Source organism: Bolinopsis microptera, chromosome 6 (assembly GCF_026151205.1).
Source record: "Bolinopsis microptera isolate Bmic1 chromosome 6, MBARI_Bmic_1.0, whole genome shotgun sequence".
NCBI classification, from domain to species: Eukaryota; Metazoa; Ctenophora; class Tentaculata; order Lobata; family Bolinopsidae; genus Bolinopsis; species Bolinopsis microptera.
The window spans coordinates 4,377,931-4,401,570 of NC_087077.1; the positions used below are offsets into that span (position 1 = coordinate 4,377,931).

Below are 23,640 nucleotides of genomic sequence, written 5' to 3' on the forward strand. Positions count from 1 at the left end.
TGCAAATACAATTATCTTCAAAAAGCATCAATTAGTATAAATTTAAAATATTAAAAGGGCAGGCGTAATAAACAGCTCAAATATTGTAAATTAACAAATAATTTTAAAGGCGGATACATAATCTAGATGATTGTCAAACACTTTAAAATCAACCCATTATTATTTTAACAATTAATCAAGTCCTTAAATCATCTTATTTTGTTTATGAAAATATATTATTCTAATTTTATGAATACATTACATTGTCAACCGAATTGCCTTGAGACAGATGCGTGATGGTAAATGGTTTGTTGCTCTCACTAAATACAAATTTTATAAATGCCACGTCATTAACGGAAATAATTTAAATCAACAAACGTTCTTACAATTAAATAAATTATTGTGAGTTCACCAAGTAAAGCTTCATATGCAATTTCTAACTCCCTTAGATCTGTAAAATTCAAAAGGCATAACAGCCATTAGATAAGAACAAACGCTATATGAACTCTACATGTAAAGTTCATATAGCGTTTGTTAATATTTGCATTACATAATTAATGTATTAACTTAATTAACAGCAGCTGGAAGATTGCTTTTTGGAATCAATGAACTCGCCCATGTTGAAGTCTTTGTCGGCTGATCGCAACGAACGTTTTGCTTTAATGTCCCTAAAAGAAAAGAGGATAGAATTTAGCTGAAAATTCCCAAGTGTTACATTTGTCTCAATCAGATTAAAATGTGGAATCAAAATGAGAAAGCAGAATTGGTTGCCTACTTTGCGATTGCCATGAAAGCCAAGTCCACGTTTAGGCCAGTTTTAGCACTAGTTTCCAAAAAAGCTACTCCGTACTCCTGAGAGAAACGGAAATAAGAACACGTTTTTCAGATCAGTTTTTAATTTCGGGAAAAAACTCCATTTGGCATATATACAGAAAAATTAACCGATTAAATAGCTGCTAATTAAGTTAGAGATTATCTAAATGTTGACTGACTCACCTTGGCTAGCCTTTCCCCCTGTTCAGTCTTCACAACTCGTTCCCCGTTCATGTCCGCCTTGTTTCCCAGTATCATGACTATCACATCTGGGGATGCGTGCTCCTCCACTACTGTCAACCACTCCTGCCAAACATCAGGATCAATATTGTGTAATGTATGGGGGAGAGAAGTTGTTCCAGTAGGGCCTGTCCATGATATCAGGCCCTATTGTTCCAGCAATACTGACAAATTTTCTTATACACGAGGATCATAAACAGTTGGGTAAACAGTTGCACATAGGATTAGAAAAAGATAAATAATGAAACTATTACTCACACGAACGTTAAGAAATGATTCGTTGCAGGTAACGTCATACACCAAAAGCAAAGCTGAAATTGGAGACTGCTTACTTTAATTGTAGCTAAGTGTTATCTAAATTACAGATAGATTTCATGTGCACGCCGTTCAAACACCGAACAGCGTGCGATAGCCAGCGAATTAAGAAATCATCCGTGCTACGCGCCATGAATTCAGTAGGCGTATCCTCGCGCGCGCCTGAAAGTTATTATCAAGGATTGTGAAATTTGTCAAATCCATGCTATCGTAGGAATTGAGGGGCACAAAATTTAGCCATGTATAACAGAAATTACAGTGGCTCATTTCCTCTCGTAAACGATATGAAAGAGTTGAAGGCTGTACACTGATTACAAAGCTCTGTTAATCGTCGATCATTAATCGTAGAAATAACTAACAAAACTGTAGGTAAAGTCTATGATTAATTGAATGGAAACAACATAGCTTCTTTACAAACCGCTGGAGAATGCCCGTGAAACAAAGTCAGTGACCGTTAAATTTTCAGCGACCATCTCAAAGTATCGATTCGACTAGAATCGTTTAAGCAAGTCAAAGATAAAAATATCAAAGATTGACAAATCCATTTTTCAAGTGAATTTTTAATCTTAATTTAATATTAAAGTATTTAGGATACACCAGTTGTGTATTTTAGCACAGTTCGTGGATTGACGGTATATTAAATTATAATCATGAACAAATTTGGTAAACTTTACATTAGCAATAATGGTCCGTTTATGTCCCCTTAAGTATTACAAGTATTATACTAACTGATTTGCTAATTTATTTACCATGTGCGTCTCTGTAGTAAGAATGAGTTAAACTCCTGAACCGTTCCTGACCAGCCGTATCAAATATCTGAAAATATACACTGTCAAACTATGTACTGTAGTGAAACTATGTACACCGTGTAGTGAAACTATGTACTGTAGTGAAACTATGTACTGTAGTGAAACTATGTACTGTAGTGAAACTATGTACTGTAGTGAAACTGTGTACACCGTGTAGTGAAACTATGTACTGTAGTGAAACTATGTACACCGTGTAGTGAAACTATGTACTGTAGTGAAACTATGTACTGTATTGAAACTATGTACTGTAGTGAAACTATGTACTGCAGTAGTGAAACTATGTACACCGTGTAGTGAAACTATGTACACCGTGTAGTGAAACTATGTACTGTAGTGAAACTATGTACTGTAGTGAAACTATGTACACCGTGTAGTGAAACTATGTACTGTAGTGAAACTATGTACTGTAGTGAAACTATGTACTGTAGTGAAACTATGTACTGTAGTGAAACTTTGTACACCGTGTAGTGAAACTATGTACTGTAGTGAAACTATGTACACCGTGTAGTGAAACTATGTACTGTAGTGAAACTATGTACTGTATTGAAACTATGTACTGTAGTGAAACTATGTACTGCAGTAGTGAAACTATGTACACCGTGTAGTGAAACTATGTACACCGTGTAGTGAAACTATGTACTGTAGTGAAACTATGTACTGTAGTGAAACTATGTACTGTAGTGAAACTATGTACTGTATTGAAACTATGTACTGTAGTGAAACTATGTACTGCAGTAGTGAAACTATGTACACCGTGTAGTGAAACTATGTACACCGTGTAGTGAAACATCTGCAACAAATGTGAAGAGGAAGTAGAAACTACAAACCACTTCCTAACCAGATGCTCAGCCTACTATATGCTCAGCCTACTATATGCTCAGCCTACTATATGTCCAGCCTACGCACTAACAAGGAAACAAGTGTTCGGTAACTTTATCATCAAAAAGGTATATTCCACAACCTTGCTTTTCCTAAACTTATACTTAAATTTGCGCTTATCTCGAAGTATTTCATTAAACTAAATTAGCGCAATTACAGCTAGATCATCTCCCACCCAGACGTACATAACTCGTCCGACAGAGACTGTTACCATAGTAACCATATAGTACCATATAGTACCATATATATTATATAGTACCATATAGGGTGTTGATTCTAATGTCAATATAGCTGAAGGCCCCTGATTGTAAGACTGAGTGTCTGTACTACTGTATCTAGCTGTACAGCTAGCTGTTACTAACCTTATGTCAGACTATCAGGATATTAGCCCTCAAGTAAACCTAGCTGGCAAGATATCATTAGAGATCGTAAAGTCATTATTGCTTTATTAAAGTTCACTCCCTGTGAACTACTATCTAATGCGACAGAAATATTGATAAGACCGTCTCACAGCCTGAACCATGAGAAATTCCTAAATTTACACTCATACAGTTTAAGATTTGACATTTTAATATAATGGACTATTGATGCAGAACTTCATTTGACGTCACAATATTAGACAGCAATATACCGGTAGTTAGGTAAACGGTTATATTAGACATACTTTATAAAACGGTACAGGGGGACGGTTATATTAGCTGACATCTTAATACTGCGACCATGAAGTTTCGGATTCATTTTATTAAAAATTGATCGAAGTCACGGGCTGTTATAAACCAAAATCTACTTTTGCCTTAACACACATGTATACAAGGTTGTGTGTGACGTTACTGCTACTCAAAGTTAAAGTTATCATTATACACAATATGTTGCTAAGTAACGATAATATGGTGTGACGTCATAGCACTTTTAGTGAGCGTATAGAAAGAGTTGCTGTGGTATTGAAAGCGAATACAGAAGTGACACGTGGCACCCCCTCCCCTCCTACAGAAGTATACATTGTGCCTGGTAAGATAGGAGTATGTGAGATTGATGTGGTATTTGTACTAATACCACCTGACTAATAGCACCTGCTAGTGTAACACCGCACTCTACACTATTACACAACATATAAACACTGACTACACTGACTACACTGACTACAGAGTGGTCTAATTACTGACACATGGGGATGAGCTGGTAAATGAGCTGGTAAATGAGCTGGTAAATGTGCTGGTAAATGTGCTGGTAAATGAGCTGGTAATATAAATGTGAAATCTTATCACATCTCTTTAGAACTATACAATCATACCACTTGTTTTAGGTTATCAGGGTTTTAATCTTAACGGTATCAAAATCTTGATCATTTTAAACAGAGGGTTGTAGGGGAAAATCAATTAATAATTAACAATATTAAGATTGTACCTGTAATTTTACTTTAGTTCCATCCAGATTTACTATCTTCGACTGCAATAAACAACAATTAGTCAACAACCATTAGTAGGTAAGAATATATAATAATATTATTTAGTATCAGGTAAGAAGGTAAGTACCTTAAGTAGTAAGTATGTAGTTGACTACAAACTGACTACAAACTGACTAGTCACATTATTACCGTGTTCACACAGTCATTATAATTACATATTTCCACAACCCCCTCCACAGCATTACAAGCTTCTTCTTGCTGAACCTTTTTAAACATAGCTTAAAGTTCCATTCCGGCTTAAAGTTCCATTGATTAAACATAGCTTAAAGTTCCATTGATTCAGCTGATATTCTATAAGAAAATTCCAATCGAACAAATATTGATATTCACAATTATTATATTGTTAGTAACTAAGAAGTGTTACCCTGAAGTCTATGCCGACTGTTGAGATGTAACTACAGGCGAGGAATGCTCCGTCCTTGAATCTGACCAGTAGACATGTCTTACCCACACTGCTGTCGCCTATTAGCATCACCTGGGGGGGGGGGGGGTTAGTACTTAGTAGTGGTATTTGTAGGGGGGGTTAGTACATATCACCTGAGGGGGTTAGTAGTGGTATTTGTAGGAGGATTTACTGAATAGTAGCAGTAGTAAGGTAGTAGTACATGGGGTGGAAGTAGTAATAGTTACAGAGTAATTAGATTAGAAGCTCCTTCGTTTCCTCTTTCTATCTACTTCTGAGCATGTTGAAATCCGGAGAGTTTTACCGGTACCGGGAATATTAAGGTGGTGTTGTTTAGATATATTGTGTTCATTAAACAACATCATGGAAACTGATATCATTATTACAGTGTTGTACATTTGTCTGAAAACAGTAACTAACAGTCTAACTAAGTGAACAGTAACTAATTAGACGTCACGGACAGGGCGGGGGGTTTACTACTCGTCTATTGTATATCCCTCTAAAACTGAGAACTTATTACGTGCCTCACAGAACGCAGGTTTTATAGTTTAAACGTTATTTCAATGGGAATATTTACCGTATAATGATAATAACTATTCTTCGTGCAATGTAACTTAAATTACGAAGAATTAGAACCATCTTTATACAGAAATCATCATGAATGGAAAGGTAGACGCTGCCCGCATTATAATTATCTCTATTAACAGTTTAGTACGAGGATAGGTGATTAACATCATTCCATTCGTTGTTAATTTGTTGCAGTCCTCCTTTCAAATGCTAAATCACAAATTTTCTATCGTATAAACAAACTGTCTTAATACTTCTTTTTTTAACAACTCTATAAGAAAGGTAGTGAGTATAGTGGTGAGTATAGTGGTGAGTATAGTGGTGAGTATAGTGGTGAGTATAGCACGGACCTTACTATACTCACCACCTGCACAGTTGTTTAAACAAGTACAGATTCACCGTATTATCTGCTTTAACTCCAGGTCAGTACTACTACTAGTAGTAGTAGTAGTAGTAGTAGTAGTAGTAGTAGTAGTAGTAGTAGTAGTAGTACTACTACTAGTAGTAGTAGTAGTACTACTAGTAGTAGTAGTAGTAGTACTAATAGTAGTAGTAGTAGTAGTAGTACTACTACTAGTAGTAGTAGTAGTAGTAGTAGTAATAGTTAGTAATAATGCAAGTAACTATAGTTAGTAATACAAGGTTACAGAGCTATCACATAATGTTTCTAATTTAGAGTCAATGAGTTGTGAGGCTAGGAGAGGTAACTATGACAACACGATAACGTGCCCCACACCAAGTGATGCGTTATTTGATCCTTATCAACTATCACCACGTGCAGCTATACACCCAATAAATACTGTAGCAACCACTGCGGTATAGATAATGTTCCCTTCAATAAATACTGTAGTAACCACTGCGGTATAGATAATGTTCCCTTCAATAAATACTGTAGTAACCACTGCGGTATAGATAATGTTCCCTTCAATAAATACTGTAGTAACCACTGCGGTATAGATAATGTTCCATCCAATAAATACTGTAGTAACCACTGCGGTATAGATAATGTTCCATCCAATAAATACTGTAGTAACCACTGTAGTAACCACTGCGGTATAGATAATGTTCCCTTCAATAAATACTGTAGTAACCACTGCGGTATAGATAATGTTCCCTTCAATAAATACTGTAGTAACCACTGCGGTATAGATAATGTTCCATCCAATAAATACTGTAGCAACCACTGCGGTATAGATAATGTTCCCTTCAATAAATACTGTAGCAACCACTGCGGTATAGATAATGTTCCCTTCAATAAATACTGTAGTAACCACTACGGTATAGATAATGTTCCCTTCAATAAATACTGTAGCAACCACTGCGGTATAGATAATGTTCCATCCAATAAATACTGTAGCAACCACTGCGGTATAGATAATGTTCCCTTCAATAAATACTGTAGTAACCACTGCGGTATAGATAATGTTCCCTTCAATAAATACTGTAGTAACCACTGCGGTATAGATAATGCTCCCTTCAATAAATACTGTAGCAACCACTGCGGTATAGATAATGTTCCATCCAATAAATACTGTAGCAACCACTGCGGTATAGATAATGTTCCCTTCAATAAATACTGTAGTAACCACTGCGGTATAGATAATGTTCCCTTCAATAAATACTGTAGCAACCACTGCGGTATAGATAATGTTCCATCCAATAAATACTGTAGCAACCACTGCGGTATAGATAATGTTCCCTTCAATAAATACTGTAGCAACCACTGCGGTATAGATAATGTTCCCTTCAATAAATACTGTAGTAACCACTGCGGTATAGATAATGTTCCCTTCAATAAATACTGTAGCAACCACTGCGGTATAGATAATGTTCCATCCAATAAATACTGTAGCAACCATTGCGATATAGATGATGTTCCCTTCAATAAATACTGTAGCAACTACTGCGGTATAGATAATGTTCCCTTCAATAAATACTGTAGTAACCACTGCGGTATAGATAATGTTCCATCCAATAAATACTGTAGTAACCACTGTAGTAACCACTGCGGTATAGATAATGTTCCCTTCAATAAATACTGTAGTAACCACTGCGGTATAAATAATGTTCCATCCAATGTATGATTATTGTTAACCAGATATTTACCTTGACTTCTCATGTTAAGAAAGCTATCATTATGTAAAAACCTGGTACAATTGCAGCCTCACAGATGGCGGTACACTTTACACTAAAAAGCGCATGTTTTATTCAGTTTACACTACACAATGAACTTATCATGTCTAGAAAATATGTGAGAGTTAATCCAAAACACGTGGTCACAAAACACGTGGTCACAGAACACGTGGTCTCAAAACACGTGGTCTCAAAACACGTGGTCACAAAACACGTGGTCACAAAACACGTGGTCACAAAACACGTGGTCACAAAACACGTGGTCACAAAACACGTGGTCACAAAACACGTGGCCACAAAATACGTGGTCACAAAACACGTGGTCTCAAAACACGTGGTCCCAAAACACGTGGTCACAGAACACGTGGTCTCAAAACACGTGGTCTCAAAACACGTGGTCTCAAATACGTGGTCTCAAAACACGTGGTCTCAAAACACGTGGTCACATAACACGTGGTCTCAAAACACGTGGTCTCAAAATACGTGGTCTCAAAACACGTGGTCATAGAACACGTGGTCTCAAAACACGTGGTCACAGAACACGTGGTCTCAAAACACGTGGTCTCAAAACACGTGGTCTCAAAACACGTGGTCTCAAAACACGTGGTCTCACAATCTCACTTAGAGGGAGTGGTCTACAGGATCAGCTACAACACTTATTGTTAACTAACTATAACACTGTATAACATTAGCTGTAAACTTATTGAACGCTGGTAAAGTGTCCACCATCAACCAGGGAGATATGATCACCAGGGAGAAAACCAGGGAGATATGATCACATTGAGTCAGTGAGAGAGGTAACCAGGTGTTACCATGGTAACCAGGGAGATATGATCACAGAGTTTCTCTACTCGTACAAATGCAAAAATATTCAATTCCAATCTGAGAACTAGCATTAATTATTATCTGTGTGACATGAGACTACATGAGTTGAATACTACCACTAGTACCACCAGCCTCTACTGATCACGGGACTTAGTGGATACTATTGCTTCCTACCTTTTACTATGAACCATAGTAATACTTTCTAACTATGAACCATAGTACGCTCTATTGATCATATCTACACATTACAATTAATCAAGATGTGATCCATTGAGTCAGTGAGAGAGGTAACCAGGTGTTACCATGGTAACCAGGACAACCTGTGTACCACCAATGTGTGTCGAGCACCCCTTCTCAACTGAAACTACCATATAAGGAATAATGGGTGAGGTGAGGCGTGATAGAGTTCAGCTAGCTGACTGGGTACCACTATCTGTGAACTAGTGTGCGCTCTAAAGTCTACACTCAGCTAGCTGACTGGGTACCACTATCTGTGAACTAGTGTGCGCTCTTAAGTCTACACTCAGCTAGCTGACTGGGTACCCCTATCTGTGAACTAGTGTGCGCTCTAAAGTCTACACTCAGCTAGCTGACTGGGTACCACTATCTGTGAACTAGTGTGCGCTCTAAAGTCTACACTCAGCTAGCTGACTGGGTACCACTATCTGTGAACTAGTGTGCGCTCTAAAGTCTACACTCAGCTAGCTGACTGGGTACCACTATCTGTGAACTAGTGTGCGCTCTAAAGTCTACACTCAGCTAGCTGACTGGGTACCACTATCTGTGAACTAGTGTGCGCTCTAAAGTCTACACTCAGCTAGCTGACTGGGTACCACTATCTGTGAACTAGTGTGCGCTCTAAAGTCTACACTCAGCTAGCTGACTGGATACCACTATCTGTGAACTAGTGTGCGCTCTAAAGTCTACACTCAGCAGTCAGCTAGCTGACTGGGTAAGACTATCTGCTATACTGATTACTATATATACTATTACTACCATGTAACTATTAGGTAACTAGTAGGTAACTAGTAGGTAACTAGTAGGTGACTAGTAGGTAACTAGTAGGTAACTAGTAGTTACTATAGTGACTAAACATTATATTATGAAACGGATAATGAGTAATTACAATTGCTTTAATTTTAGAATGTTTGTGCGAAAGTTTGAAGATTATGTTGTATGTATTTATAGTTTCTACAAGGTAATTCGAAAAGGTCACTAGGTACATAAAGTATGTTCATTCCTGTTTTTACCATTCAATTTAGCCCTCATTTAACCAGGTCATTATTTGTACCTAATGACGTGCACTATTTCCCCAACTAGAGTAGATTTACCCGACCTAATCTCTACTCTCTATTGCCAACCGTTCAAACTACAGTTCCTCGCAGTGGCGTTACGTTGCCTGTTGGCGCCCCTCCGCCGAAAAATCGCCCCCCCCCCCCCCCCCCTGTTGGCGCCCCTTCTGCCGAAAAAGCGCCCCCCTGTTGGCGCCCTCTCCCCTTTTGGCCCCCTCCCTAAAATTGAACAAATCAGGTGATTTTAGAGGATACGCCGGTAAAGTCTCTAAAAAAGTGTATTTCTAGAGCAAAACGCGCAGTTTTGCTAGTACCTCAATTAAGTTTTTCCAAATTGTCCTACATTCAAACGACGATTTTGCGCCCCTTAAGAAGACCCCCCCCCCTCCCCCCCCCCCCGCATAGCGGAGTCAGCGGGGCCCTTCGTTACGCCACTGGTTCCTCGTTCATCAGTCTCTTATTTTCTGTTTCTAAGCGTCCAAAGGTTATTTCAAAGTATTAAGAAGCTGACTAATCCCGACCATTCACAGTCTCTAAGGAATTATAACTATTATCACTACCAGGGTCACTTGTTCAAATACCAGTGGGGAGAGAGTATGATCATTGTGGAACAATAGTGCAGTATATCATCATATCAATCTCTAGCTACGGGTGAACATGCCCAAATAAAGAATAATTGTACAGCTCCAATACTAACATTTAGACCGTTAAACACTAGTTTATATCTCAAGTATGAATATTAGACGACCACTTCTTCCCCTCAGTGTTGTAACCATGGTCACCAGATTGTTGTAACCATGGTAACCAGAGTGTTGTAACCATGGTAACGCCGTCCTGAGGATCTTCCAGTAACTAACAGTACTAACTCCCATTAAAATTACTTGACTTTAATCTAAGCAAACAGTATACCCATCTTTAGTATTTACGTAAAATTTAATTTTAATTTAATTTAATCGATGATTTTCATATTAAACGTTAGTTCTAGTTGCGCTTCATAGCAACAGTAGTATCCCACCATAGAAACACAGCCAATATTAAGAGTACAACCAGTACCTACCTAATAATTATATGTATTTAACTTATTTAACCATTAAAACACAGAGGAAGGTAGAATCATGCTACGAATGGTTGCCCTTATGAAGTATAATCATTCTCTATCTCGCTCCCTGACTTTTGGTAAATACCTCGAGGCTACTCAAATATTTGATAAATACCTGAGACTATTCAAATTGCATAAAATGAATATGTAAGAGTCTTAATGAAGTACATTCAGTGGAGGTCCGAGGTATATTAAAGTACATTTCCAGGGAAATTGTAACAGAAAACTTGGTCGCTACTGTTTCAAGGTCGTGAAGGTGAGTATAGTGAACTTAGGTATTGATACTGAGACATATCGGAGTGAAGGTGAGTATAGTGTACTTAGGTATTGAGACTGAGACATATCGGATTGAAGGTGAGTATAGTGTACTTAGGTATTGAGACTGAGACATATCGGAGTGAAGGTGAGTATAGTGGACTTAGGTATTGAGACTGAGACATATCGGAGTGAAGGTGAGTATAGTGAACTTAGGTATTGAGACTGAGACATATCGGAGTGAAGGTGAGTATAGTGTACTTAGGTATTGAGACTGAGACATATCGGATTGAAGGTGAGTATAGTGTACTTAGGTATTGATACTGAGACATATCGGAGTGAAGGTGAGTATAGTGAACTTAGGTATTGATACTGAGACATATCGGAGTGAAGGTGAGTATAGTGGACTTAGGTATTGAGACTGAGACATATCGGAGTGAAGGTGAGTATAGTGAACTTAGGTATTGAGACTGAGACATATCGGAGTGAAGGTGAGTATAGTGAACTTAGGTATTGAGACTGAGACATATCGGAGTGAAGGTGAGTATAGTGAACTTAGGTATTGAGACTGAGACATATCGGAGTGAAGGTGAGTATAGTGAACTTAGGTATTGATACTGAGATATATCGGAGTGAAGGTGAGTATAGTGAACTTAGGTATTGATACTGAGACATATCGGAGTGAAGGTGAGTATAGTGAACTTAGGTATTAAGACTGAGATATATCGGAGTGAAGGTGAGTATAGTGTACTTAGGTATTGATACTGAGACATATCGGAGTGAAGGTGAGTATAGTGAACTTAGGTATTGAGACTGAGACATATCGGAGTGAAGGTGAGTATAGTGAACTTAGGTATTGAGACTGAGACATATCGGAGTGAAGGTGAGTATAGTGAACTTAGGTATTGAGACTGAGACATATCGGAGTGAAGGTGAGTATAGTGAACTTAGGTATTGAGACTGAGACATATCGGAGTGAAGGTGAGTATAATGAACTTAGGTATTGATACTGAGACATATCGGATTGAAGGTGAGTATAGTGAACTTAGGTATTGATACTGAGACATATCGGATTGAAGGTGAGTATAGTGAACTTAGGTATTGAGACTGAGATATATCGGAGTGAAGGTGAGTATAGTGAACTTAGGTATTGAGACTGAGACATATCGGAGTGAAGGTGAGTATAGTGAACTTAGGTATTGAGACTGAGACATATCGGAGTGAAGGTGAGTATAGTGAACTTAGGTATTGATACTGAGACATATCGGAGTGAAGGTGAGTATAGTGAACTTAGGTATTGAGACTGAGAATTATCGGAGTGAAGGTGAGTATAGTGAACTTAGGTATTGAGACTGAGACATATCGGAGTGAAGGTGAGTATAGTGAACTTAGGTATTGAGACTGAGACATATCGGATTGAAGGTGAGTATAGTGAACTTAGGTATTGAGACTGAGACATATCGGAGTGAAGGTGAGTATAGTGAACTTAGGTATTGAGACTGAGACATATCGGATTGAAGGTGAGTATAGTGAACTTAGGTATTGAGACTGAGACATATCGGAGTGAAGGTGAGTATAGTGAACTTAGGTATTGATACTGAGACATATCGGAAATACTTTACGAACTGTTACACGCAGTAAAGGCACAGTAACAGTGGCGTAACGTTACGCCACTGCACAGTAATATGATAACCGGGGCGATGATTAACATCAAACTATTAGCGTGAACAATACAATCAGTATCACGTGATCTCGAAACCACTACACTTGTAACTACTGTCTCCCTTGCCCATATAAGGCACACTCTGCATTCCACCACAATGAATAACGTCGTACTACTGGCTACTGGCTACTGGCTACTGGCTACTGGCTACTGGCTACTGGCTACTGGCTGATACTGTTCAGGCTCCTCCCTTGGGTGTAACCATTATCATACCTTATACAGTATACACGTGTCATGAGGTATGAGGTACATGCGAGCAGAAGATTATTGCAATCAATATATGTTATAAACAACAGATATCTGTTATAAACAATAGAGGGATAGAAGTCCTTCAAGCATGACGTCACACCCGAGGAGGCTCATTCTGTAGAACTTACAGGAAATATTCGCAATAAGTATCAAATACCAATTAATATAATATACTGTAATATAACGTAATATAGTAATATACTAGGTAAATAATGAAAGTTATGACGAAGCAATATGTAAATCAGAACGAGTAGCTACAATGAGCACACAATACGTACCTTGCATATGTGATCGAAGGATTCCTTGCCATGCCGGCCCTTCACAGCTCCGTTGTCCATCTTGATACTATTCAACTGGCTTTAGTGTCGAGGCAGTGTCGAAATAGTGTCGAGGTAGTGTCGAGATAGTGTCGAGATAGTGTCGAAGTAGTGTCGAGATAGTGTCGAGGTAGTGTCGAGGTAGTGTCGAGGTAGTGTCGAGGTAGAGCGGGGGCTGGGTATTACTAGCCACTACATTGCGTATTTATATGTGTCATTCCACTACTCTGAACAGATATAAAGTTAAAAGTATCAGGAGGTAACTTTATAACAGCAACTATTAAAATATAGAGGATATTTTAGAACAAATCATACTTTGCAGATCGAAGAAACTGCAAGAATCACTTCATAATACTATGATTACTATGATTTTACTAAAAGTGATGTAGAATTCTACTATCGTGAGGAGGCATGTACAATATACAACTATACTCTTTTAGCTATAGCATGTGTAATTAACCAATAACCATGTAGAAAGCTAAGTTAGGTACTTATGATAGTTTAATGGCGGAATATTAGAGATGTCTCCTAGTTGCGGTGTTTCAAGGGTAGTGAGTCTGCAGTTACTATACAGTATACAGTAAGTCTGTGTCTCTCCCTACTTCCCTACCCGACTAACTGTGTCTGTTTACTAGAATAGTACCGGTAATCTGTACTCAGTACTGTACTGATAATATAGTAGGCAGTGGGAGGGATTAGTCTAGTGATAAGGTAAACCTGGTCATTGACGTTTCAGTACCGGTAGATTGAGTAGGTGACATTGTATGCAGAGTAGATCTCTCTAGATAAACACATTGGAACCAATCAGGGACCAGTATTCCAATATTGGAACCAATCAGGGACCAGTATTCCAATATTGGAACCAATCATTACTGTCCGTACTTATCTTTGTTACTTATTCTGTATCAACTCTGTCTGACCCGAGTTTAGGAAACGAAATGTGCAAGAATTCTGAATACCATTCTGACACGTGCAATTCGTGCATGATATTTACTGTTTATAACAGGTTCATTATTAAGGTTACTGTTTTTACGAATCTCTTTGTTTCCTTACTTTCCTTACTTCCGATTTGACACATGTAGTTGAACATTCGCAGGGAATATTATAACCTTTCACCGATTGTTAAGTGTAAAACGAAAGTTGATTGATACCATGTGTACATACTTCGTTTGCACGATTACTTACAAATTTTCCTTACATTTACTTAGCTTAATAAGGAAATAACAGAGCGAACATTTGGAAGAAAGGAACTGCATGAGATCAATGCTTTTGCTTTTGATACTATGTGTGGTGACGCTGTCTGTCAAAGGTTAGAGTTATCACCAGTTTGTAAACAGTGGAATTATTAAAACTAATTTCTGGAAATAATATTCTTATACTTCCTTATTACAAAATCATATGATTTTAATGTTCCGTTATAACTTCTCCGAAATTATACCACAACAAATTGTTAATATTCTAAATGTTGGGGAATGTTTCATGAAACCAGTCTCCCTAAATAAAATGTGATATCACTGAAATTAAGAACCGTTCATAATTCTTCTAAACTTCTGAAAACAACAGAATAACGAATTCTCAGATGAACTGTACATATTAACATCACTAACAGTTCTGTATTTAGGACAAGTTGAACGTGCAGCTAGACAGAAAAGATTCGACCCTGGTGACTTCGAAAATGCAGAGACAGAGGATGAAGTACAAGAGGGCTGTGAACCCGGATATATAGAGAACAGTGATGGGAGTTGTGGTACATATTCATTATTACCTGTCAATAATTATACAAAAAAACTGATTCGTAGATAAAATACTACAGATAACTGATAAGATCAAAAATCAATAGTTCCCACAGTCAGACAACGAATGAGTTAAAAAGTTCCAACAAAATCTTTATAACATCATTGGTAAAACGTAAAACATTCGTTATATAGTAGTGTTGAAAGTATTAAAACTGATAAGATACTAGACTATTCGTATTAAGTGCGACATAACCAATAACATTTCACAGCTCAATGTACCCCGGGTACCTACGCTCCAGAGGAAGGCAGCACGTGTGTAGCATGTCCGCTAGGAACCTACCAACCCTCAGCAGCCACCACATCTTGTCTGAAGTGTGAGGAGGGGGCCAGTACTCACAACATTGGGTCACGCAACAAGGAGGACTGTGTTGGTGAGGCTCTTAAATACTTCAACAAATTAGTCTTTAGGTCTTTACCGTTACAAATAATAGTATAGTACTACAGTTTACAGTACACTACAATGAAGATGTACTGAAGGGGTATCCTAAGGAGATTCTTGATCTTTTAGTAGGTACCCCTCCTCATTTAACCCTCCATTAAGTTTCCTATTATTTGGCTGTTAACTTTCCACTACAGTGAGCTGCACTCTGCCTGATAAAGTTTATAAAGGAGTACTGAAGGTGGAGGAGGTAGATCAGGAGGAGGGAGGGACCGTACTACTGGGCACCAAGGTTACACTGTCCTGTAACCATGGTTACAAGTTCAATGACTCTGCTCTATACGAGATGAGTTGTAATGATGCAGCTTCCACTTTCTACAACCAGTGTTACAGTAAGATCATACTACTAGTTAGTAAATATAATTTATATAAATAATAATAATTATAACAAATAGTATACCTAGTTAAGTTAACTGTGATGAATTTAATGATAATAGCAACCAGTGTTACAGTAAGATCATACTACTAGTTAGTAAATATAATTTATATAAATAATAATAATTATAACAAATAGTATACCTAGTTAAGTTAACTGTGATGAATTTAATGATAATAGCAACCAGTGTTACAGTAAGATCATACTACTAGTTAGCAAATATAATTTATATGTAATAATAATAATTATAACAAATAGTATACCTAGTTAAGTTAACTGTGATGAATTTAATGATAATAGCAACCAGTGTTACAGTAAGATTATACTACTAGTTAGTAAATATAATTTATATGTATAAATAATAATTATAACAAATAGTATACCTAGTTAAGTTGACTGTGATGAATTTAATGATAGTAGCAACCAGTTTTACAGTAAGATTATACTACTAGTTAACAAATACAATTTATATGTATAAATAATAATTATAACAAATAGTATACCTAGTTAAATTGACTGTGATGAATTTAATGATAATATCAAATATTCCCACTATTTTCACAGAGGTGACAGCGCTTCCTGAGGAGGCAGTGTTTGAAATGAAAGGAGATATAGTTATAGTGACTTGTCGTGTTGAATCTAGTCACGATGTTATCGGCCTACATCTTGTGCACGACACATCCAAGTTTAACGTTGAAGGTAAGCATTTGTACACATGATGAGGTATGATAAATAAGAATTAAGAATTGCATGTTAATGGCTATAAATGGCTACAGCTAACACTATTAATGCTAAGTACCAAACAACAAGTGGGAGGTGGATCGTTGGTACCATTAAATCGATTTAACACCGCAATTCCAGTCGCAAGCCTGGGACCACTACTAGCATAGTCACAACATCTACAAAGCTGCCATATAGCCTGACTGACAATTTTCTCGACTGACTGACAATGTTTCTTCTTTTTCCCCATTTAGAATACAAAGATTAGTACATTTTAGCTTATGATTAATATTATATTTTTACCTATAGTTTACTTAGATGTAAAGCTTCTCCAATAGTAGTAGTAGTAAATCTTTCAAAGTACGAAATATCTCTTTAAAAGAGCATCCTAGGCACCTTATAGATATCAAAACGCATAAAAAAGAAAACAAAAACATCAACCATCTTCTAACTTCTTCCATTCCTCCCTATCTAAAGCCAAAAATCTAAGGTCTTCGAAATCAGTCAAATTCTTAAGTCTAATATCAAGATTTCTACTAGTCAAGTCTTTTCTAATAACATCTAATAAGTTTAAACATGGTCTACCCCGTCTCCCTTCCATAAAAATATCAGAATTTATAGCAAATAACATAGAGGTGTATGCTGGCGAGTCTTCCTGTCCTCTTAAGATATGTCCTAACATTCTCCATCGAAACTTAGAGACTCTCACAGACAAGGGAGTGACATAACAACGAGCATAGAGTGCCTCATTAGAAATAACCCCAGTAGGCCATCTGATGTTGAGGATTCTTCGGAGGTGTTTGCGATGAGCAATATCAAGTTCATTCAACGAAGCTAGTGGTGCAGCCCAGGAGTTGCAGTTGTAGAGTAGAATAGAGACTACTTGTGCCTCGTAGATTTTGATCTTCCTTTGGACTGAAATCTTGCTCTTCATCCAAAAGCTTCTCCAATACTAAAGTTAAGTATTACTAGTAGTATTACTAGTAGTGTTACTAGTAGTTAACCTTCTCAGCCACGAGTGACAGAGAGTTTGAAGATGGAGTAGCAGAGCAGATGTTCAAGTTCACATCCTCTAAAGGAGCAGTGGGAGATGTGAGGTGCATGGCAGATGTAAAGGAGGACTTCTTCGAGACAAGTAACAACTTTATCACTGTAGGGCTCCTAGATGTGTCCATTACACCTGCAACTCTTGTTAAAGTTGGAGACTTTGTAGCAATATCAGCACTTGTCACGTACGACGAGAGACTTAGTGTTGTATTCAGCTGGACCAAGAACGGGGAGGAGTATCACACTGTTTCTACTAGCCAGTTAGTTATTTTCATTTATAACACATTGTGTATGTTTCTCTCTCTGTTATACATGTGACTGCCACTACTAGTAATACTACTAGTAATACTAGTAACACACACACGATCATGTAGCTACACAAACCCATCTACATGTAATAACCAGTGAAAACTCCCAGGACTCCCGTATCTATGGATGGTTCAACATTCTTCAAGTCTGAAGCAAGTTTGACGAGTGCTGGTTTTAATGACGATGGTATCTACAAAGTATTGGTACAAGTGAAGGATGCTGAAGGAAAAGATAGATGGGTTAAAGAGCTACAGACTGAAGTGGCTATACACGGTGAGTTATCACTCAAACACATTAGTTACACTTCTCATTACTTCTCCTTAAATACACACAGTAAATTAAATATTATAAAATTGGCAATGTTAATTCAGCATTATATAACATTCCTATGTTTAGGTTTTATAAAGCAGCCCTCTGATGAGGAAGGAGACACTATCATTGTAAATAGTGGTCAGGAAAATGTTAAGCTAACGTGCGCCTATCAACGATTGACTCATTCGCAGGATATACGATGGTACGATTACACAAAAACAGTTGCAAAACAATCAAACTTTACTATAACTCAGCATGAACATGACAAGAGATGCTTTCTAATGATCTAGAAACAATGTAGCAGGGAGCAAATCCTGATGACTCCATTTTTCAGGGTGGACGAATCCAACAAACCCTTCCACGAGGACTGGCAAACATCTGAGGAAGATGACAAGGTCACCATAAGTATCCTGCAATTCGAGGAGTGGCCACAAGACCTTAGTGATACTCAAATAATGTGTGCTGTCTTCGATGGTGATGATCTCTTGTATGAAAGCGACCAAATTTCTCTTCTATCACATGGTAAGTTTAACTTATCAGGGGGGGGGGCCAAGTGGATATTTGTAGATATTTGTAGATTAATGTAGAGTGGATAATCCACGAAAAAAGTGGATGACATTCTACAAATTTATACATTTATCTCCAAAATTTCAGTAGAATTTCTGGGCACATATTTGAGATTACATTTTTTGTAGATAAATGTAGATATTTGTAGATTATTGTCAATGGATAATTCACGAAAATTCTACAAATTCTACAAATTTATACATTTATCTCCAAAAATTCAGTAGAATTTCTGGGCACATATTTGAGATATACATTTTTTGTAGATAAATGTAGATATTTGTAGATTATTGTAATGGATAATTCACGAAAAAAGTGGATGACATTATCCAAATATCTACAAATATCCACTTGGCCCCCCCCCCCCCCCCCCCCCCCCCCCTTATCATTAGCTATTCCATTATCAAGTTGTATAATATAAATAAGCTCCTACGAAATAAGTGTAATACCAAATAACAAATCATACCACAGAGTACGAAGTACAAATGGGACCTGATGTAGACGCGACCCTGGGAGAAGACGCGAAACTGACCTGTACAGCCAGCTCACCGGAACATTTGGATCATCTTCCTACTGTGACATGGTACAAGAAGAATGGGGGCAGCGAGGATCTCTTTCTTGAGGCAAGTGTATGCAACCCATTAACAGAGTCGGAATTGTTTTCTTATGCAAAGACACTTCTCTAATGAATAAACACTATCCTCAGTGAGACTGATAACCAACAATTAGAAACATATTTTTTTAGATGCCAGAATCAATAAAAGTGCATGACAACTTTTATCAGACATTTCAAAATCAGCAAATATTTTTAAACATATAATTTAATTAATAATGACAATGTACTAGGAATAATCACAAATCACAATACTTATTTTGCATCAGCAGCCTTAACCTGTCATAAACTAAAACATTATATTATAAAAAATTAGTTACGCAGGACTATTACAGGACGGCAAACACTTCATAACCAATAACAAGCTGGATGGCATCAGCCTCCTCTCTACCCTGACAATTGCAACAGTAGATCAGAACGACTTAGGACAGTACTACTGCATGGCACAATATGAGGAACCAGCTTATATTGAAGTTATTGGAGAAGACCTGATTACACTCAGCGAAGGCTCTGGCGAGGAAAGTATGAAATACACTTCCTTTATACACTTCCTTTACCGTCACTAATACACTTCCTTTACCGTCGCTTGCCTTGTTATAACTGTGTGTTCAACTCATTTACCTGTAGTTGGCCGATCATAATGTAACCATATGGTTGTTTGGATAAACCGAAGTAAAATAAGTATCTACTGTCTATTGTAGCTTTTTTTAACTTGGATATCTAGAACGATCATTTCTGACAGAACGAAATTATTTGAGTTTTAACATAAATCATTCAGAGTGTGACATCTTACAACAAAACGTAGAAAATGGAAAATTTGTCAAAAAATCGACGGATGGAGGTAGATTGAGATTCACAGTGGAATGTGACCCAGGTTACTGGCTCTCAAACAGTAAAGGGAACCTTCTTTACTGCAACTCAACAATCCTTCCTGAGTGTGAAAGAGGTTGTCTATTTAATCTAAAATTACTTGGTCAATAATTACTACTTTACTTTACAAAGCATTACACAATTTATAATTTGAATCATTACTTTATAACTAGGTATCATTTTAATTGCAAATGATATGAGTGTTAAGTTATTCTCAAATGATCATACATACCTCGCATCTTATTTCAAATAACTCTTCAGTGATAATAAAAACAAGCATTGTTGCACATAATGAAGGCAGCCATCTGGTGCAAGTATCCTACACATCCAAATCATGGAATGGTAATGGAACACTATGTGATGATGGGTGGGACAACAGGGAGGCGGGGATCATTTGTAGACAGAACGGGTTTAAGGTTAGTATTAGCAGATTTGCATTGCCTTGTACCACTCATAACAATATTATGTAAGAGCTGCTATTGGTTTATAATTTATATAACTAGTGTATAGTGTAGTGTTGATCTACGATTGTTCAGTACGGAAAAGCTATTTCCTTGGTGACAGACAGAGAAGATTTTGTCCTGACAGGACTGGATTGCCCATGTGACGAAAAAGAAAACCTGGAGCACTGTTCAGCAACAAGATATGAAGATAGTGAACTCCCCTGTCTGCCTGAAGAGACTGCAGGTGTTAGATGTTACAACCGTAAGTTTCCTCTAACTATTACACATGATGTGACCTCGACTTTAGCATATTTCAAGCAGTAGTCAATGAAGGCAGTTGTGTTTAGGATAGTATATAAACTTGCACCTATTTGATGGTAACTTATGAGACTGTGAATACATCCTTATCTCAATGAGACAATAGAGATTTTAAAATGATGAGTGCATCTTTTTCAGAGTCAACGGAGATCATAGGTACATTCTTGAAGAAAACGGCTTCAAAGAAAAAAGCTTACAAAATTTTCCTTTCAATTGAGGTAAGAAATTTGAGGAAAAAATACAAAATGACATGACAATCAAACTTTGATTATTTGGCAAGTTCATCTAATCAGCGGGTATTATTTTAGGTTGACTTAACTTTTGAATTACTGTTCAGTAGGATTAAGGTATCACAAATCAGAACTTAATTTGATAAACTCTTACTACAGGTGAACAAATTTGGTGAACCATTTGGTCTTACTCGTCTGCATTCTTCTTCTTTTGAAGTGAAATCTCAATCAGTTAAACTTAAAACTGGAAAAGCAAGTGTAAGCTATTTTGAAATATTTTTCATGGAGATGTTGAAATTCCATAAAATTTGTGATTTGACGTACATCTGATTCTTAGAATGGCAAACTTTCTTCTCAATAAAATTTTACAATTTCGATATCGATCCATCTTTATAAGATTTAACACCTTATTGATCATAACATACCCCAGGTTAAAGTGAAAGAAGGTGCAGCCTTTGTCACGCTAATAGCAAAAAAGCCTAAAGGTCATGGTCGGCCTAATCCAGATTGCTTGACAGTGGAGATGGAGGGACCAGCAAATGGTCAACACCACGAATTTGAACATTGTTTCTAGTAATTGAGAAAGAAAAAATTTTTGTAGGCTTGCGTTGTGAGCAATAAATTAATTTCTATTCTTTCTTGGATACAAGTTTAGATCAGTAGAAGAAGTATAGAATATTTTAAATAAACAAATCATGCATGAAATGGATTACTATGTAAAAGTAAAAGTAAAGTTAGTAATAAAGTAAAATTTAATTCCTTTACACTTTAGTTTCTTTCGCTAATGATTGGTAGATGCATACAGCATAGATCAGTAAGCTGAATAACACAGCTTTTTGTTTATTATCTAGATGACAGTTGACAAGGTCAATGATGTGAAATCATATGGTATAAAATATCGACAGTAACAATAATCTCAATTAATGGATAATGTTTGAATATTTACGAATGAATTTGTTAATTGTGCTGTGTTATGATTTTGTCTTTGAAATGTATATGATAGTATAACTGCTTGCTCTATCCAGAGCCCTTGCGCTTGCAGTAGCGCGCGCCCACCTCACGGCGGTAAAAAGGGCTCTAGCCATCAACCCACCCAACGATTTTGGCACCACTCTACAGTGGTGCCAAAATTACCCGCGCTTTTGTCTGCCTCATATGCGACGTGTGTAGCGACTCGTAGGTCATTTAGCCAGACGTGAAGAACTATTATTGAGTCATCAATTTCTCTTCTGGGAACCCATTCAAAGACATCGTCAAAGGGGAAGACCACATTTCACATACATTGATATCCTTCGGAAGGACACGGGGCTTGACGACAGCAAAGAAATTAACAAACTCATGCTGGATAGACAGATTTGGAAATTGGTTGACGATGTCAACCCATCGAGATCGTTGCTCTGCGAAGCAAGAATGCTAGTTCGCGCGGCGCGTCGAATGTCGAAGCGGCGAAGTCCTCCAAATTTGGAAAAAGACTATTTCTGTTCGGACGCTAAAGCCGCCCTAAGTCGAGTCGATTGTAGCCTTTCAGACATTGATTGCGTAAACGAAACGTGTCGTACGTCACCTCAAGATCGGGTGACAGGGGGCTGACCTTGTAGCGCGATGCACTACTGGGTCGCGCGCGCGCATCCAATAATGCTTCTCGCAACCACACTTCGGTAGATCGGCGAGATGCACCACTGTGCTACACCTAACCATGTGCTTTCGCGCTGTGAGGCGGGCGCGCGCTACTGCACGCGCAAGGGCTCTGGATAGAGCAACCACTGTGCCTCACCGAGCTGCGAAGGATTGACATCGTGAATCAAGGGCTGACCATGCCCGAACCTAATTGATCATTGATTGGGTCTGAGGTCACGTGATTATGAGCCTATGAGGTCACGTGACTATGACTTGTATCACGTTGCGACCCCCACGGTCGTTTCACTATGTGACGATACAGGGGGAGCCGCGCACTTCGTGCGCGGCGGGTCATACAACGTATGACAAACTATGACGTCACCAGACCTTGTCTTCCGTTTCCCGCTCATTGGACCAGGTGAGCTTGCATGCTTGTGAATGAATGTGTAAGTACAGCTGTACTGTAGTTTATACCTAATTAACCCCTATACACTGTCACTATGCACTATATAAACCTGAAAAGTGGTTACTGCATAATGGAGGGAGAATTGCCAAGACTACCTGCGCTACATAGACGCTGTTGTCAGCACTGCACACGCGCGCACGAACCTTCCCATCGGGGT

At 37.8% G+C, this 23,640-nt stretch overlaps 2 protein-coding genes across 2 annotated transcripts; one reads left to right on the plus strand and one right to left on the minus strand.

Moving 5' to 3' along the window:
• Positions 1-101: 101 nt before the first annotated feature.
• LOC134816411 (ras-related protein Rab-37-like) lies at positions 102-13,592 on the minus strand. The gene is made up of 8 exons (XM_063825245.1): positions 13,325-13,592; positions 4,865-4,975; positions 4,440-4,481; positions 2,097-2,163; positions 1,291-1,343; positions 976-1,098; positions 755-831; positions 102-647 (listed from the first exon to the last, which is right to left on the minus strand). The coding sequence occupies exons 1-8, from the start codon at positions 13,382-13,384 to the stop codon at positions 551-553; spliced, it is 630 nt and encodes a 209-aa protein (XP_063681315.1). The 5' UTR covers positions 13,385-13,592; the 3' UTR covers positions 102-550.
• A 973-nt stretch (positions 13,593-14,565) lies between these two features.
• On the plus strand, positions 14,566-22,394 carry LOC134816595 (uncharacterized). The gene is made up of 17 exons (XM_063825517.1): positions 14,566-14,672; positions 14,985-15,110; positions 15,369-15,530; positions 15,736-15,930; positions 16,539-16,673; positions 17,707-18,001; positions 18,160-18,323; positions 18,447-18,564; positions 18,697-18,884; positions 19,398-19,549; positions 19,875-20,061; positions 20,318-20,485; positions 20,671-20,825; positions 20,946-21,114; positions 21,309-21,388; positions 21,560-21,658; positions 21,831-22,394. Exons 1-17 carry the CDS (start codon positions 14,618-14,620, stop codon positions 21,972-21,974), a joined length of 2,592 nt encoding a protein of 863 aa, XP_063681587.1. The 5' UTR covers positions 14,566-14,617; the 3' UTR covers positions 21,975-22,394.
• The last annotated feature ends 1,246 nt before the right edge of the window (positions 22,395-23,640 follow it).

Coding starts and splice junctions, on each gene's coding strand:
- LOC134816411 (XM_063825245.1), bottom strand. CDS start 13,384: ATGGACAACGGAGCTGTGAAGGGCCGGCATGGCAAGGAATCCTTCGAT. Junction 1,344..2,096: donor TTACTACAGAGACGCACATG/GTAAATAAATTA, acceptor CTCCAATTTCAG/CTTTGCTTTTGGTGTATGAC. Junction 1,099..1,290: donor AATCATTTCTTAACGTTCGT/GTGAGTAATAGT, acceptor GATGTTTGGCAG/GAGTGGTTGACAGTAGTGGA.
- LOC134816595 (XM_063825517.1), top strand. CDS start 14,618: ATGAGATCAATGCTTTTGCTTTTGATACTATGTGTGGTGACGCTGTCT. Junction 15,531..15,735: donor CAACAAGGAGGACTGTGTTG/GTGAGGCTCTTA, acceptor TTTCCACTACAG/TGAGCTGCACTCTGCCTGAT. Junction 21,115..21,308: donor AGGTGTTAGATGTTACAACC/GTAAGTTTCCTC, acceptor CATCTTTTTCAG/AGTCAACGGAGATCATAGGT.